This window comes from Ceratotherium simum, chromosome 20, assembly GCF_057802395.1.
Source record: "Ceratotherium simum simum isolate JZ-2026a chromosome 20, ASM5780239v1, whole genome shotgun sequence".
Taxonomy (NCBI): Eukaryota; Metazoa; Chordata; class Mammalia; order Perissodactyla; family Rhinocerotidae; genus Ceratotherium; species Ceratotherium simum.
The window spans coordinates 27,886,205-27,902,544 of NC_141919.1; the positions used below are offsets into that span (position 1 = coordinate 27,886,205).

A 16,340-nucleotide genomic window follows, 5' to 3' on the forward strand; every position below is an offset into this window, starting at 1 on the left:
CCCAGCAGTGGAATAGGTGGATCATATGGTAGTTCTATCCTTGATTTTTTTGAGGAATCTCCATACTGTTTTCCATAGTGGCTGCACCAGTTTGCACTCCCACCAGCAGTGTATGTATGAGAGTTCCCTTCTCTCCACATCCTCTCCAACACATGTTGTTTCCTGTCTTGTTAATTATAGCCATTCTGAGGGGCATGAGGTGATGTCTCATTGTAGTTTCGATTTGCATTTCCCTGATAGTTAATGATTTTGAACATCTTTTCATGTGTCTGTTGGCCATCTGTATTTCCTCCTTGGAGAAATGCCTGTTCAGGTCTTTGTCCCATTTTTTAATTGGGTTGTTAGTTTTTTTGTTGTTGAGATGCATGAGTTCTTTATATATTTTGGAGATTAACCCCTTATCAGATGTATGGTTTGCAAATATCTTCTCCCAATTGTTAGGTTGTCTTTTCATTTTGTTGATGGTTTCCTTTGCTGTGCAGAAGCTGTTCAGTTTGATGTAGTCCCATTTGTTTATTTTTTCTGTTGTTTTTCTTGCCTGGTCAGACATGGTGCTTGAAAATATGTTGCTAAGACCAATGTCAAAGAGTGTCCTGCCTATGTTTTCTTCTAGAAGTTTCATAGTTTCAGGTCTTACATTCAAGTCTTTAATCCACCTTGAGTTAATTTTTGTGTATGGTGTAAGGTAAGGGTCTACTTTCATTTTTTCGCGTGTGGCTATCCAGTTTTCCCAGCACCATTTGTTGAAGCGACTTTCTTTTCTCCATCGTATGTTCTTGGCTCCTGTGTCGAAGACTAGCTGTCCATAGATGTGTGGGTTTATTTGTGGGCTCTCGATTCTATTCCATTGAGCTGTGTGTCTGTTTTTGTGCCAGTACCATGCTGTTTTGGTTACTATAGCTTTGTAGTATATTTTGAAATCATGGAATGTGATACCTCCAGCTTTGTTCTTTTTTCTCAGGATTCCTTTAGCTATTTGGGGTCTTTTGTTGTTCCATATAAATTTTAGGATTCTTTGTTCTATTTCTGTGAAAAATGTTGTTGGAACTTTGATAGGGATTGCATTGAATCTATAGGTTGCTTTAGGAAGTATGGACATCTTAACTATGTTAATTCTTCCAATCCAAGAGCATGGAATATATTTCCATTTCTTTGTGTCTTCTTCAGTTTCTTTCAGCAATGTTTTATAGTTTTCGGTGTACAGATCTTTCACCTCTTTGGTTAAGTTTATTCCTAGGTATTTTATTCTTTTTGTTGCAATTGTAAATGGGATTGTATTCTTAATTTCTCTTTCTTCTACTTCGTTGTTTGTGTATAGAAATGCAACTGATTTTTGTATGTTGATTTTGTATCCTGCAACTTTACCATATTCGTTTATTACTTCTAAAAGTTTTCTGGTGGATTCTTTAGGGTGTTCTATATATAAAATCATGTCATCTGCAAATAGTGATAGTTTCACTTCTTCCTTTCCAATTTGGATCCCTTTTATTTCTTTTTCTTGCCTGATTGCTCTGGCTAGGACTTCCAGTACTATGTTAAATAGTAGTGGTGACAGTGGGCATCTGTGTCTGGTTCCTGTTCTTAGAGGGATAGCTTTCAGTTTTTCACCACTGAGGATGATATTAGCTGTGGGTTTGTCATATATGGCCTTTATTATGTTGAGGTACTTTCCTTATATACCCATTTTTTTTAGAGTTTTTATCATAAACGGATGCTGTATCTTGTCAAATGCTTTCTCTGCATTGAGATAATCATCTGATTTTTATTCTTCATTTTATTAATGTAGTGTATTATGTTGATTGATTTGCAAATGTTGAACCATCCCTGTATACCTGAAATAAATCCCACTTGATCATGGTGTATAGTCTTTTTAATGTATTGTTGTATGCGATTTGCTAGTATTTTGTTTTGGATTTTTGCATCGATGTTCATCAGTGATACTGGCCTGTAATTTTGTTTTTTTGTGTTGTCCTTGTTTGGTTTTGGTATCAGGGTAATGTCGGCTTCATAGAATCAGGGAGCTTCCCCCATTCCTCAGTTTTTTGGAGGAGTTTGAGAAGGATAGGTACTAAGTCTTCTTTGAATGTTTGGTAGAATTCACCAGGGAAGCTGTCTGGTCTTGGACTTTTATTTTTGGGGAGGTTTGTGATTACTATTTCGATCCCCTTACTGGTGATTGGTCTATTCAAATTCTTTACTTCTTCTTGATCCAGTTTTGGAAGGTTGTATGATTATAAGAATTTATCTATTTCTTCCAGATTGTCGAATTGGTTGGTATATAGCTTTTCACAGTATTCTCTTATAATCTTTTGTATTTCTGAGGTGTCTCTTGTAATTTCTCCTCTTTCATTTCTTATTTTACTTATTTGTGCCTTCTCTCTTTTGTTCTTGGTGAGTCTAGCTAAAGGTTTGTTAACTTTGTTTATCTTTTCAAAGAACCAACTCTTTGTTTCATTAATTTTTTGTATTGTTTTTTTAGTCTCTATTTCATTTATTTCTGCTCTGATTTTTATTATTTCCCTTCTTCTACTGATTTTGGGCTTTGTTCTTCTTTTTCCAGTTCCTTTAGGTGCATTGTCAGATACTTTATTTGAGATTTTTCTTGTTTGTTGAGATAGGCCTGTATTGCTATAAACTTCCCTTTTAGAACCGCTTTTGCTGTATCCCATAAATTCTGGCATGTCGTATTTTCATTTTCATTTGTCTCCAGGTATTTTTTGATTTCTTCTTTTATTTCTTTGTTGACCCGGTCGTTGTTCAGTAGCATTTTGTTTAATCTCCACGTATTTGTGGCTTTTCTGATTTTCTTCCTATAGTTGATTTCCAGTTTCATACTGTTGTGGTCAGCAAAGATGCTTGGTATTATTTCAATCTTCTTCAATTTATGGAGACTCGTTTTGTGGCCTAATATGTGATCAATCCTGGAGAATGTTCCATGTGCATTTGAAAAGAACGTGTATTCTTCGGTTTTTGGATGGAATGCTCTGTATAGATCCACTAGGTCCATCTGTTGTAGGGTGTCATTTAAGGTCAGTGTTTCCTTATTGATCTTCTGTTTGGATGATCTATCCATTGGTGTAAGTGTAGTGTTAAAGTTCCCTACTATTATTGTGTTACTGTCTATTTCTGTTATTATGTCTGTTAATAATTGCTTTATATATTTAGGTGCATGTACATTGGATGCATAGATATTTACAAGTGTTATATCCTCTTGTTGGATTGTTCCCTTGATCATTATGTAATGCCCTTCTTTGTCTCTTTTTAGAGTTTTGTTTTTGTTTTTGTTTTTTAATTTCACTTTTTTTTTTAATTTTTATTTATTTATTTTTTTCCCCCAAAGCCCCCCTAGATAGTTGTATGTCATAGTTGCACAGCCTTCTAGTTGCTGTATGTGGGACGCGGCCTCAGCATGGCCAGAGAAGCGGTGCGTTGGTGCGCGCCTGGGATCCGAACCCGGGCCGCCAGCAGCGGAGCGCGCGTGCTTAACCGCCTAGCCATGGGGCCGGACCTACAGTTTTTGTTTTAAAGTCTATTTTGTTGTATATGAGTATGGCTACCCCAGCTTTCTTTTCATTGCCATTTGCGTGGAGTATCTTTTTCCATCCCTTCACTTTCAGTTTGTGAGTGTCTTTAGGTCTGAAGTGTGTCTCTTGTATGCAGCATATATTTGGGTCTTGGTGTTTTATCCAGTCAGCCACTCTATGCCTTTTAATTGGGGCATTTAGTCCATTGACATTTAAAGTAGCTATTGACAAGTATGTACTTACTGCCGTTTTTTAACTTTTTTTCTCAGTTTTAGTAGTCTTTCTCTGTTCCTTTCTCCTTCTATACAGAATTGATGGTCTTTTTATTTTGACCTCTGTCTGAAAGCTCTACTCTTTAACTTCCCTCCTCCCTCATTTTATGTTTTTGATATCATCGCTAACGTCTTTTTTGTGCATTTGTATCCATTGCCCTCTTATCATGGAAACAGATAATTTTTCCTATTTGTGGTCTTCTCTTTTCCCCTTAAATCAGTCCCTTTAACATTTCTTGTAGCACTGGTTTCTTGGTGACAAACTCCTTTAATTTTTGCTTGTCTGGGAAATTTTTGATCTCTTCTTCCATTTTGAATGATAACCTTGCTGGGTAGAGTGTTCTTGGCTGTCAGTTTTTTCCTTTTAGCACTTTAAATATATCGTGCCACTCTCTTCTAGCCTGTAACGTTTCTGCTGAGAAGTCAGCTGATAGCCTTATGGGGTTTCCTTTGTATGTAACTTGTCTTTCTCTGGCAGCTTTTAGGATTCTCTCTTTATCTTTAATTCTGGACATTTTGATTATGATGTGTCTTGGTGTGGGCCTCTTTGGGTTTATCTTGTTTGGGGCTCTCTGTGCTTCCTGTACCTGGATGTCTGTTTTCTTCCTTAGGTTAGGGAAGTTTTCATCTATTATTTTTTGAAATAGATTCTCTGCCCCTTTGTCTCGCACTTCTCCTTCCTGGACACCTATAACACGGATGTTAGTGTGCTTAATGTTGTTCCAGAGGTCCCTTAGACTGTCCTCACTCTTTTTAATCCTTTTTTTCTTTTACGTGTTCAGCTTGGGTAATTTCTTCTAGTCTTTCATCCAGCTCGCAGATACATTCTTCTGTATCCTCTACTCTGCTTTTGAGTCCCTCTAGGGAATTTTTCATTTCCAGTATTGTGTTCTTCATTTCTGATTGGTTCTTTTTTATATCTTCCATTTCTTTGTTGACATTCTCACTGAGTTCATCTGTTCTTCTCCCCACATCAGTGGGGAGTTTGAACTCTTAGTTTGAACTCTCTGTCAGGTAGGTTGCTCATTTCTGTTTCACTTAGTTCCTTTTCTGGAGTTTTGTCCTGTTCCCTTACTTGGAATGTATTCCTTTGCCTCCTCATTTTGCCTCTTTCCCTGTGCTTGTGTCTCTGTATTAGGTAGGTCAGCTATATCTCCTGCTCTTGGGTAGGTGACCTTATACAAGTGACGCGTTAGGAGTCCTGCAGTGTGCTTCCTTCAGTTGTCCATGTTCCAGGGGTGACCCCTATGTGGGCTGTGTGTTTCCTTCTGTTGTGGCCTGTTTGCTCTCCCTCTATGTGCCCAGGTAGGCCGAGTTATGCTCCTGGTCAGCTGTTGTAATGCTCAGCTGTTTGTAGTTGTTGTGGGCCCTTCAGTCTCTTTATCAGGTGTGGGGTGCCCCAGCTCAGTTGACTGCAAGTTCTAATACCACATTTGTGTTGCAGTATTTCTTTTAAGTGAGTAGGCCCCCAGCATGGGTGGTTGTTAGGCTCAGGGGCTTACAATTGCTATAATCCTCCAGCCTTTAGGTCTCTTGTCAGCTCTCTGAGGATTGCAGCTGGGTGGGGCTGGCCTCAGGCACAGGAGCACCCAATTGTTTCAGACTTTGGAAGGTGGGGCAAACCCCCTTGTGGGTCTTTGAGAAGCACAAGTCTTCTGCAGCTGACAAGCCCTGCCGCCCACAGGTCCACACACACAGTCAACACAGTCCTGCCCCGTGTGTGTGCCCCAACCTCCTGAAGTGGACCCAGTCTCTCCACGTTGGGAGCCCCACACACTCCACCCGTTCCTTGTGCCCGCCCTGCCCCACAGCAGTGGGCTCAGTTGCCAGGCTGCAGAGAATCCAGTCACCAATCTATGCAGGCCCACAAGTTGCCTGAGGGCCTGTTGTTGGGTGCGCCGGCCTGTCTCTAGGGTGGGCTGCCTGCCCTGGCTGAGCTGGATTAAATCGGTGCTCTAGGTGCTGGGGCAGACCTGGGCTAGCAGGCCCCAGGGAGAACTCCAATGGAGTCTGTGTCAGCACGCCCACACCAGGCCACAACAATGGCTGCCGCCATTGTCCCAGTCCCTGGAGAGGTCTCACCTCTCACCAAGATGCACTCAGGGCCTATCAGGTGACTCTCTTTTCACCAAAGCACTGTGCACCTTTCTTTCTGGTGATTTTAGAATGTTTTCTGAAACGGGTGAGTTTGTGCGTGGGCCCTTTAAGAGCCGGTTTTAATTTCTTTGTGAACCAGGTTTTCTGGGGGTACTCCCCAGTGTTTTAGTAGCAGGGAAAGTCAGATATTATGCCACTCGTTTGGATTGTGCTCGGTCCACAAAATGCCTACAGCGGGGCCGCTCCCCGGCTCAGGGCCCCGCGCCTCCAGGGAGGCTGCGTACCTTTGGGCTGATCCTGGGTGGCCGTGAAGCTGGCGGCTTGTGAAGGCTGCGTTTTTTCTCTCCAGAAGGGAGTTTCTGCCTCTTCCACCTCAGTTAGGATTGTTGTTTGTTGCAGGAGTTCCTCTTATCCAGTTTTCAGTTCTGTCTCAGGGGTAATTTTTCCTCGAGTAGTTGTACATTGGCTGTGTCCATGGGAGGAGGTGAGTTCAGAGTCTGCTTACGCCGCCACCTTGACTTCTCCCCTGATCTTTTTAATGTTTTGCTGTATTCGGTTTGCCAATATTTTGTTGAGGATTTTTGCATCTATGTTCATCAGCGATATTGGCCTGTAATTTTCTTTCTTTTTATTGTCTTTGTCTGGCTTTGGCATCAGGGTGATGTTGGCCTCGTAGAATGATTTAGGAAGTGTTCCATCTTCCTCTATTTTTGGAATAGTTTGAGAAGGATGGGTATTAAATCTTCTTTGAATGTTTGGTAAAGTTCACCGGAGAAGCCATCTGGTCCTGGACTTTTATTTTTTGGGAGGTTTTTGATTACTATTTCAATCTCTTTACTTGTGATTGGTCTATTCAGATTCTCCATTTCTTCTTGGTTCAGTTTTGGGAGGTTGTATGAGTCTAAGAATTTAACCATTTCTTCTAGATTGTCCAATTTGTTGCCATATAATTTCTCATAGTATTCTCTTATAATCCTCTTTATTTCCGTGGTATCCATGGTAATTTCTCCTCTTTCATTTCTAATTTTATTTACTTGAGCCTTTTCTCTTTTTTTCTTAGTAAGCCTGGCTAAGGGTTTGTCAATTTTGTTTATCTTTTCAAAGAACCAACTCTTTGTTTCATTAATCCTTTCTACTGTTTTTTTGTCTCAATTTCATTTATTTCTGCTCTGATTTTTATTATTTCTCTCCTTCTGCTGACTTTAGGCTTTGTTTGTTCTTTTTCTTGTTCTGTTAGGTGTAACTTAAGCTTGCTTACTTGGGCTTTTTCTTGTTTGTTAATGTGGGCTTGTATCACTATGAGTTACCCTCTCAGGACCGCTTTTGCTGCATCCCATATGGTTTGGTATGGCATATTTTCATTTTTGTTTGTTTCCAGATAATTTTTGATTTCTCCTTTAATTCCATCAGTGATCCATTGGTTGTTCAGTAGCATGTTGTTTAATCTCCACATTTTTGTCACTTTCCCACTTTTTTCATGGTTCATTTCCAGTTTCATAGCATTATGGTCTGAAAAGATGCTTGTATGATTTCAGTCTTCTTAAATTTATTGAGGCTTGCTTTGTTTCCCAACATGTGGTCTATCCTTGAGAATGTTCTATGCACGCTTGAGAAGACTGTGTAGTCAGCTGTTTTTGGATGGAGTGCTCTGTATATGTCTATTAGGTCCATCTCGTCCAGTTTTTCATTTAAGTCTACTATTTCTTTATTGACTTTTTGTCTGGATGATCTATCCATTGATGTAAGTGGGGTATTAAGATCCCCTACTATTATTGTGTTGTTGTTAATGTCTCCTTTTAGGTTTGTTAATAGTTGCTTTATGTACATTGGTGCTCCTATGTTGGGTGGATATATATTTATAAGTGATATGTCTTCCTGGTGGAGTGTCCCTTTTATCATTATATATTTCCCTTCTTTGTCTTTCTTAAGCTGTTTTATCTTGAAGTCTGCTTTGTCTGATATGAGTATGGCAACTCCTGCTTTCTTTTGTTTACCATTAGCTTGGAGTATTGTCTTCCATCCTTTCACTCTGAGCCTGTGCTTGTCTTTAGAGCTGAGATGTGTTTCCTGGAGGCAGCATATTGTTGGGGCTTGCTTTTTAATCCATCCTGCCACTCTGTATCTTTTGATTGGAGAGTTCAATCCATTTACATTTAGGGTAATTATTGATATATGAGGGTTTATTGTTGCTGTTTTGTCACTTATTTTCTGGATCTTTTGGGTTTCCTTTTTTTCTTGTCCCATTTGTTTCGGACTGCCAATTCAGTGTGGTTGTTCTGTCTTATGACTCTTCTAGTTTTCTCTTTGTTTATAATATGTGATTTTGTTTTGATTATTTGTTTAGTGGTTACCTTGAGGTTTGTGTAAAAAATCTTGTGTATGAGATATTCCATTATTATGATGGCCTCCTATTTCCTTATACTAAGTCAATTCAATCACTTTCCTCTTCGTCTTCTAAGTCATTCTTGTTATACCTTATTCTATCTTGTCTTGTGGCTGTGTGTTTACAGGGATGAGGTTAAATTTATTTTTGGTGAATTCCTTCCTTTGATCTTTGATTTTAGTATTTAAGTGGTTGCTAACCTATTCCGGTAAAGATCTACTATTTTTCTGAGTTTATCTACCTATTTTTCTCCTTGCTCCTAGCTTTGTATTCCCTTTCTCATCTTTTTTTCAGGCCTGAAGGTCTTCTTGAATATTTCTTGTAGTGGGGGTCTCGTGGCCATGAACTCCCTTAGCTTTTGTTTATCTGGGAGAGTTACTATTTCTCCGTCATATTTGAAGGATATTTTTGCTGGATAGAGTATTCTTTGCTGAAAGTTTTTGTCTTTCAGTATTTTGAATATATCATTCCAGTCTCTCCTAGCCTGTAAAGTTTCTGTTGAGAAATCCGCTGAGAGCCTGATGGGAGTTCCTTTTTACGTTATTTTTTGTCTTTTTCTAGCTGCCCTTAATATTGTTTCTTTGTCATTGACTCTGGGTAGCCTTACCACTAGGTGTCGTGGAGAGGGCCTTTGCCTGTTGATATATTTAGGTGACCTGTTGGCTTTGCTTACTGGTATTTCCTGCTCGTTCCCCAGATTTGGGAAATTCTCAGCTATTATTTCCTTGAATAGGCTCTCTTTTCCTCTTTCCCTCTCTTCTCCCTCAGGAATACCTATAATTCTTATGTTACATTTCCTAATAGAGTCAGATATTTCTTGGAGACTTTCTTCATTTCTTTTTAGTCTTAGTTCTCTCTCCTCTTCCATCTGGAGCATATCTGTATTCCTGTCCTCTAAAATGCTAGTTCTTTCCTCCATATTGTCAGCTCTCTTCTTTAAAGTTTCTAGTTTCTCCTTTATCTCCTCCATTGTGTTCCTCATCTCCATCAGCACTGATTGGTTTTTCTTTATGATTTCAATCTCTTTTGTGAAGAAACTCCTAATCTCATTGAATTGTTTGTCTGTGTTGTCTCGTATTTTGTTGAGTGTTTAAGCAGCGAAGTGAGCTGCTTCAAAATAGCTATTTTGAAATCTCTGTCGTTTAGATTATGGATTTCTGTGTCTTCAGGGTTGGTTTCTGGGTGCTTGTCATTTTCCTTCTGGTCTGGTGATTTCATGTATCTTTACATTGTGCTTTCTCTTGTGTTTCCTCATCCTGGAAGTCTCTGGTTGCCATTTCCACCTGCTGCCACTGTGTGGTGGTAAAGGGCTGTGTAATCTAAGCACCCTGCGCTCTGCCACGGTTTTTCTGCTGTGATCCGTGGGTCGGATCACTTTGGTCTGCCACGGATCACTAGGTCTGGTCTGGTCTGGTCGGCTCAGCTGCAGGTCCCGTTGGCTGAGCTGCAGGTCCCGTTTGCGGGGAGGGGGGCGGCTCTCTCTTTTGCCCTCTGGGTCCCTGGCGTGGGAGGCTTCTCGTTTGCCCCTCATTATCCACTTTCTGCGGTGCTCAGAAGAGCTACGGTTTCCCCGCAGAGGGCCGCCCCTCCCCGCTCTCTGGGAGCCACAGGGACCGGGGTCGCTGATCTGATGGGGAGGGAGAGGAGTTCTCCTGACTTCTCTCCACTTCCTCCTGGGGCCCAGCATGTTCCACTCTCAGATGTGAGGCAGTGTGGATCTTTCCGATCTAGCTTTTTACTGTCTGGGATTCCGTTGTTGGTCTGTGACCGTTCCTTTTTTTGTATCTTATTGGGGGAAGAGTTGGCGGGAAAGCTCACTCCGCCATGACGCTGCCGTCACTCCCCTCCACCTTTTTTTTTTATATGGGACGCCGCCACAGCATGGCTTGACAAGCGGTGCGTCAGTGCGCACCAGGGATCTGAACTGGCGAACCCCAGGCTGCCGCAGCGGAGCGCGAGCACTTAATCACTTGCTCCACCGGCCGGCCCCGCCAACTCACTTCTCTGCTTAAAATCCTCCAGAAGAGTTACCTTAGAAAGCAGGTGTCGTCTCTTTGAATGGAAATACATGTTCCAGTGTCAAGCACGGGAATGTGCAAGAAGGGGAAGAAGCCCAAGATTACTACTTGCCGTCTCATTCAGAGTAAACGCCATGCTCTTTCTCTCCCCCATCTCCTCTCTCACCGTTCTCTCCTTTGCTTACAATTCCAGCCGTACTCACTTTCTTGCTATTCCTTGACGATCCCCAGAGGCTTCTTGCCGTTGCCTCAGCCTAAAATGCTCTTCTTCCAGATATCCGCATGATTTATTCCCTCCTTCAGGCCTCTGAAATGCCTTCCCTTGCCTACCCTGTATGAAATAGCTACCCCTCCTCTGTGTGCTCTCTCTCCTTACCCTGGTTTCTTCTTCAGAGCACTTATTACTTATTGATTGTGTGTTTCACTCGGCTGCTGCCAGGACTTGGTTCCAGTCCTTTCTGAATACCTGCCCAACAGTTTGCATTCAGTAACTATTTGTTGAATGACTGGCTGGATTTCCAATTTCTTCTTTAGTGGCTTCTTCCTCTGCCTAGAGAAATACGCAGGCCACGCTTATTCTTTGGCCAGGGAAAAAGTGAGACTGCCTTCCATGTACCAAATGTTTCTACAGGGGTAATCTGGGGGCTTCTTCCCCTTTCTCACTGCTCAGATTTTTATATTCTATTATTTTTTACCAATCAAGCAAATGAATCTGTTTTATAGGTAACTTTTCTGTGTTTGGGGTCAATGCTTTCTTTTTTCCTGCATTTGGTATCATTTTATGTAAATACTTTAATAGCATTTTGACATTTATTCCCTCATTCAGTTAGCAAATAGTTATTGCTGCAGATATTACTAGCCAGGCTGGATCCCAGACTGAATGTTGGCTTAAAGAGATGGAGAGCCTGCCTTTCCCTTGAGACGCTTGTAGTTCCGAGTGTGTCGGAAGTGCCAACCATTGGGACGGGTAGCTGGTGTTAAGAGGAATGCAGACAGGGAGGTCAGAACACTTAGGGATAGTTCACCTAGGCCTCTCCAGAGGGTTGGGAATCTTGACAATGGGCAGGAGTTTGCCAGGTGAGGAAACAGGTAATGGGCAAAGGCATAGAGAGCTGTACTTGTTTAGAGAAGCACAAATCAGTGAGTGTTGTTGGAGCTTAAACTGTAATGCAGTCTGTATTGGTGGACAAAGCCATGATAGCTATCCAAGGGCCTGATCTGGATGCTTCTAGAGGATTATGTGTATCCTGTATAGAGGTGAGACTTTCATCCTGTAGTCCATGAATTTGGGCACGTGCACCTGAAAGGAGCTGGGTGGCGAGGTGGTCTGGGAGGTTTTTTATTTTTGCATGCCCCCTCCCTCAGGCAGGGAGAATGTAGAATATTTTCTGCTGTGCATTAATATATCTCCATGCAGATTATTTTCTCCTTTAGACTGTAAGTTCGTAAAGGGTTTAGTTTTGATGTACCTCTTTTCCTCACATGTACTTGGTGAGATAGACCCCTATTTAAACCTTAAATGAGGAATGATCACATCTTCATCTGAAGCCCTAATCTGTTTTAACCTCTTATTATCCCATTGCATGTTTCCCCCTTTTGTCCACCCCATCCCTCACTTCCCGATTTCTTGTTGTGTCAGGCAAATTAAATTTGCTTGAGAAAACAATACAAGGAAAGCTTTGTTCTGAGAGGATTTGTGGTTTGAGCTGTGGGATACCAGGCACTATTGCTACATCTGGAAGTGGATGGGTGGGACTCCTTTCTGAGGCACCGATGCCAGTGCTCATTATTCACCTTCGCATTCTCTGTGCCTGACACACATTAGGTGCTCAATACATGTTTGTTGAAGGAATCAGCCTGTTTATTGACAGCAGGATTAAGTTGGTGCTTTCAGGGCACAACCTACTGCCTGTTTTTCTACTTTGATCTCCTGTAATCTTTTCTTTCTAAGCTCCAGAAAAACTAACCTTCTCTCTCCATCTTTGCAATACTTCCAAATATTTCCACTGCCTGGAATGCTCTTTCTCTCATTTGACAAATTCCTACACCTTCTAATAAGTCTTAACTCTGCCCTTTTCTGGAGAAGTCATTTCTGAGTAACTCCCGTGGAGTTAAGTTTTGTCTTGAAGTTTGTTCGGCCTCTAGAGCGTAAGCTTGGATGGTGAAGACAAACCTTATCTCTTTAAGGTGTCTCCAGTACTTTAGCCTGGTGCCTGGCCATTTTGCTGAATGGATGGTTTGAAATGATTATAGGAAAGTGTGTTATGACAAGTGGAAGCACACCTGAGTAAACTCTGTCCTGGGGATGTTGAACATTGTCTGTTCTCTGTTCAACCGGGACTGGGTCTTTATACAGATGTGTGTATGAGACAGTCTGTTTCAGAACTGGTATGTAGGAACCACACTTTTGGTCACCTTGCAGAGTTAGAAAATTCATTCTTACTAGGAAGGATTTTGAGGAAGCGAGCGATATAATTAGGTCCATGATTCAATGCCAGGAGAAGGAGCTTGGGAAGAGGAGTGACTACAGGCAGTTTTTTTTCAGGAGTCCAAGGAGAGATGAGGTAGTCTCCCTAATAGGGTGGTAGAGGGAATGGTAAGTAACTGAAGGAGTTCCTGCTGGGGAGCTTACATGCTATTTGGGAAAAATGACCACCAACCTTAACTGTATAATAATTCATTGCTGATGACCGCATCACCTTCTGTGCAGAGACTACCCCAGCCATCATGGAGGAGGCCGAGGTGGAAAGTCCTCTCAACCCCAGCTGTAAGATCATGACCTTCAGACCCTCCATGGAGGAGTTCCGGGAGTTCAACAAATACCTCGCATATATGGAGTCTAAAGGAGCCCATCGAGCGGGTCTTGCAAAGGTGATTATCCTCAGATCCTTTAAACCAAAAATGATGACTTCGCCTTTCAATTATGCTCTTAGTTTTCGTGATGTGGGAAATTGTTCCTTCCAAAGGAAGATATTTGCAAAATCTTTGTTTATGTTAATCCATGTGGAGCATTTGATTTCTTCAAAGAATAATTATCTTATTTTTCTTTTAACTATTTATACTAGGTTATGTTTTAGGGCTTTTTTTTTTTTAAACCAAGAGTTGTTCATAGAAACCAAAGAGATCCATATACAGGTTTCAGAGGTGTGAGAGTATTCATAGTTGTCATCAGTTTCTCAGAGGACAGTTATTAACCTGAAGCTTAACTACCACTCCTCTCCCCACTTACTGCCTTCTCTCCTTCCCTCCCTCCCTCCTTTTCTTCTTTCCTTCTATTTTTTTCTTTCTCTTTTTTTTAACATAACAGATTTATTGAGATATAATTCACATATCACACAATTCACTCATTTAAAGTAGGCAATGCAATGGTTTTTTGTATATTCATAGAGTTGTGTAACCATCACTAATATCTAATTCCAGAACATTTTTATCACCCCCAAAAGAAGCTGTACCCCTTAGCAGTCATTCTCTATTCCCTGCTCTCCCCCCAGCCCTAGGCAACCACTAATCCACTTTCTCTGTAGATTTGCCTGTTCTATTTCTTTTCAGTTACTTGTTCACCAAATGTGGAGAGTGCATTCTACATACTAGGCACTATACCACATGTGGGCAGAGGTGGGGGGTCAGAGCAGACAAAGTTCCTGCTACCACAGAGCTTAGATTCCAGTAGTAGCATCTTAGGATGGTAAGGTAAGGACTTGTAAGCAGAGACCCAAAGGATATGAAGAAACCAACCTTTTCAGGATGTGGAGACCGAAAGAATAGCAAGTCCAGAGGCCTAGAGGCTGACCTGAGCTTCATGTGTGAGAGGACTAGGAAGGTGGTCTGTGGAGCTGGGGCTCAGTGAGCAAGGGCAGAGGGTGGTAAGTGAGGTGAGAGCTCTTTAAGGGGCCAGATCATATCAGGCTTGTCTGGCCATAGTAAGGCATTGGGGGTTTTTTTCTAAGTGGCATGGGAGGCACTGATGGGCTTAAACAGAGGAGAGGAGGACATGGTGGCTGTTTGTTTATTAGTTATTTTTTCACATTATTTTGAAAAGATCACAGTGGCTCTTATGTGAAGAATGAATTTGTTGGGGAAGCAGAGCGGAAGCAGGGGGTCCTATCAGGGGCTGTTGTGATATGTTCAGGGTCACTCAGGGGCTGAGTACTGCATTGTGGGTTCGCACCCATAGACCCAAAGTTAGAGCTTTGAAAGAGAGATTATCTTGATAAGTCATCCTTTGACTTCAACCTGAGGTAATTCGTGTGTCCTTTTTTTTTTTTTTTTTTGTGAGGGAGATCAGCCCTGAGCTAACATCCGTGCTAATCCTCCTCTTTTTGCTGAGGAAGACCGGCTCTGAGCTAACATCTATTGCCAATCCTCCTCCCTTTTTTCCCCCCAAAGCCCCAGTAGATAGTTGTATGTCATAGCTGCACATCCTTCTAGTTGCTGTATGTGGGACGCGGCCTCAGCATGGCCGGAGAAGCGGTGCGTCGGTGCGCGCCCAGGATCCGAACCCGGGCCGCCAGCAGCGGAGCGCGCGCACTTAACCACTAAGCCACGGGGCCGGCCCTGTGTGTCCTTTTCATACTGGAAATCTATTTCACTTTAAAAATTTCCTTCAGAATAATATATTTTGTTGCACTTACTTCATTGATTATTTTCTAACTGTTAAGTTTATGGTCTGGGTTTCTGTAGACTTGTCAGCATCACCACATAAATTCCTGAGCCCTGGCAGAGACCCCTTGACTGTGGCTGGGTCTCAGGTTCTCCTTGGAATCCCTGTCTCCACGGGAAGGTTCACTAGCACTGAGAGCAGAGAGTAGCCGAGGAGAGAGCTTCCAAAACCGCAGGGGTCAGTGTTCAAGTCCTTCTGCATCTGGCTGCTGCCTCTTGTAAGCCAGTTTGTGGACTGTTCTGGAATCTCTCCCCTGAGGTCTGTCATTTTGTTATGTATGGTCCAAGTCCCTCCTAGAAGAGGTTTAAAATTTGGGAAAATTAAGTTGAGTGAAAGTTTATTAGGGGTGGGTAAGATAGGAAAGGAAGATAAAGCAAAAACAGAAAGTATAAAGGCCTATATTGAGTTTCTCAGATGAGCTATCCTTAGTTTAACTGCTTTATTAGGTAGCTCTTACAAGGACCCCATTTTTGGAACTTCAACACTTCCAGGATTATCCTGGAGGAGAAAAATCATTCTTTAGTTGAAGAGAATGGTATCATTACAGAATCATTTGACAAACTATTTTGTTCATAAACTCGCAATGACTTGTGCTTTATTAGGGTGGAGGGGTGTTGGGGGTAGCTGTCTGTCCCCTTCTCTGGGTTCTGAATGCAGCCCTTTGTCCTGTCCTTCTCCCCCTTTGTTTCTTGAAAACATATATCTTACTGTGTTCCACTGAGATTAGTGAGGGTGCTGTGGTGGGTGGCACATTTAGTAACATTAGAAGAGGAAGCAGCAGCTACCCTCCCAAGAGAGTTGCAGGCACAGCGTCCACCTGTGCCGCTGTTGGCATTGTGTGACAGCACGAAGTTAATGAGGACTACAATTAGTTTCTGAAGGTTGAGCAAAACACACCTGAGTTCAGACTTTTTTTTAAGTGAGACTCATTGACCAAGTTGGAGATATTCATGTATTCAACCTTGTGATAATTTCCTTTTATTTATACTAGGAATGCAGTGAACTGTTGTTTCTAGTCATTTTTGCCATCTTTTACATCAAGTCACTTAGACTCAGTTTCACCTACTTTCCTCCTTTTTCTGGAAGTTGCAGCAATAGTAAATGTATAAAACTGCACTAAATCAAATCAAATCATGAAAATTAAAACTTGTTGCTAGTTTACTTTGAGGGCTAGCCCTGGGGAACAGAGCCACCCATGGGATTCTTTGTTAATGCACCATTTAATGAATTGGTCTTGATTTATGATTTGAAGTAATGGTTGAGTAGTTCCAATAGAAGTGACTTTGGCCTCAGATTACAGTCTGTCTTGGTTTTTCTTTTATCAACCCTTTTTAGGTTTATGCTTTAGATTTAACTTTTATTTCCACAGTGAGCCGTTTGACACTC

The 16,340-nt window shown here is 41.7% G+C and overlaps 1 protein-coding gene across 5 annotated transcripts in view; it reads left to right on the forward strand.

The window, feature by feature from the left end:
* KDM4C (lysine demethylase 4C) overlaps window positions 1–16,340 on the forward strand; it is a 389,491-nt gene that overhangs the window by 37,199 nt on the left and 335,952 nt on the right. For 4 of the 5 annotated variants that reach the window (XM_087444566.1, XM_087444572.1, XM_087444571.1 and 1 more), the window contains exon 2: window positions 13,005–13,165. In XM_087444566.1, coding sequence (XP_087300692.1) covers window positions 13,022–13,165 — 144 coding nt within the window. In that variant the 5' untranslated portion in view covers window positions 13,005–13,021. Of the gene's footprint in view, window positions 1–5,806; window positions 5,910–13,004; window positions 13,166–16,340 lie in introns of those variants that run through there. The other variant, XM_087444568.1, reaches the window with a different exon arrangement.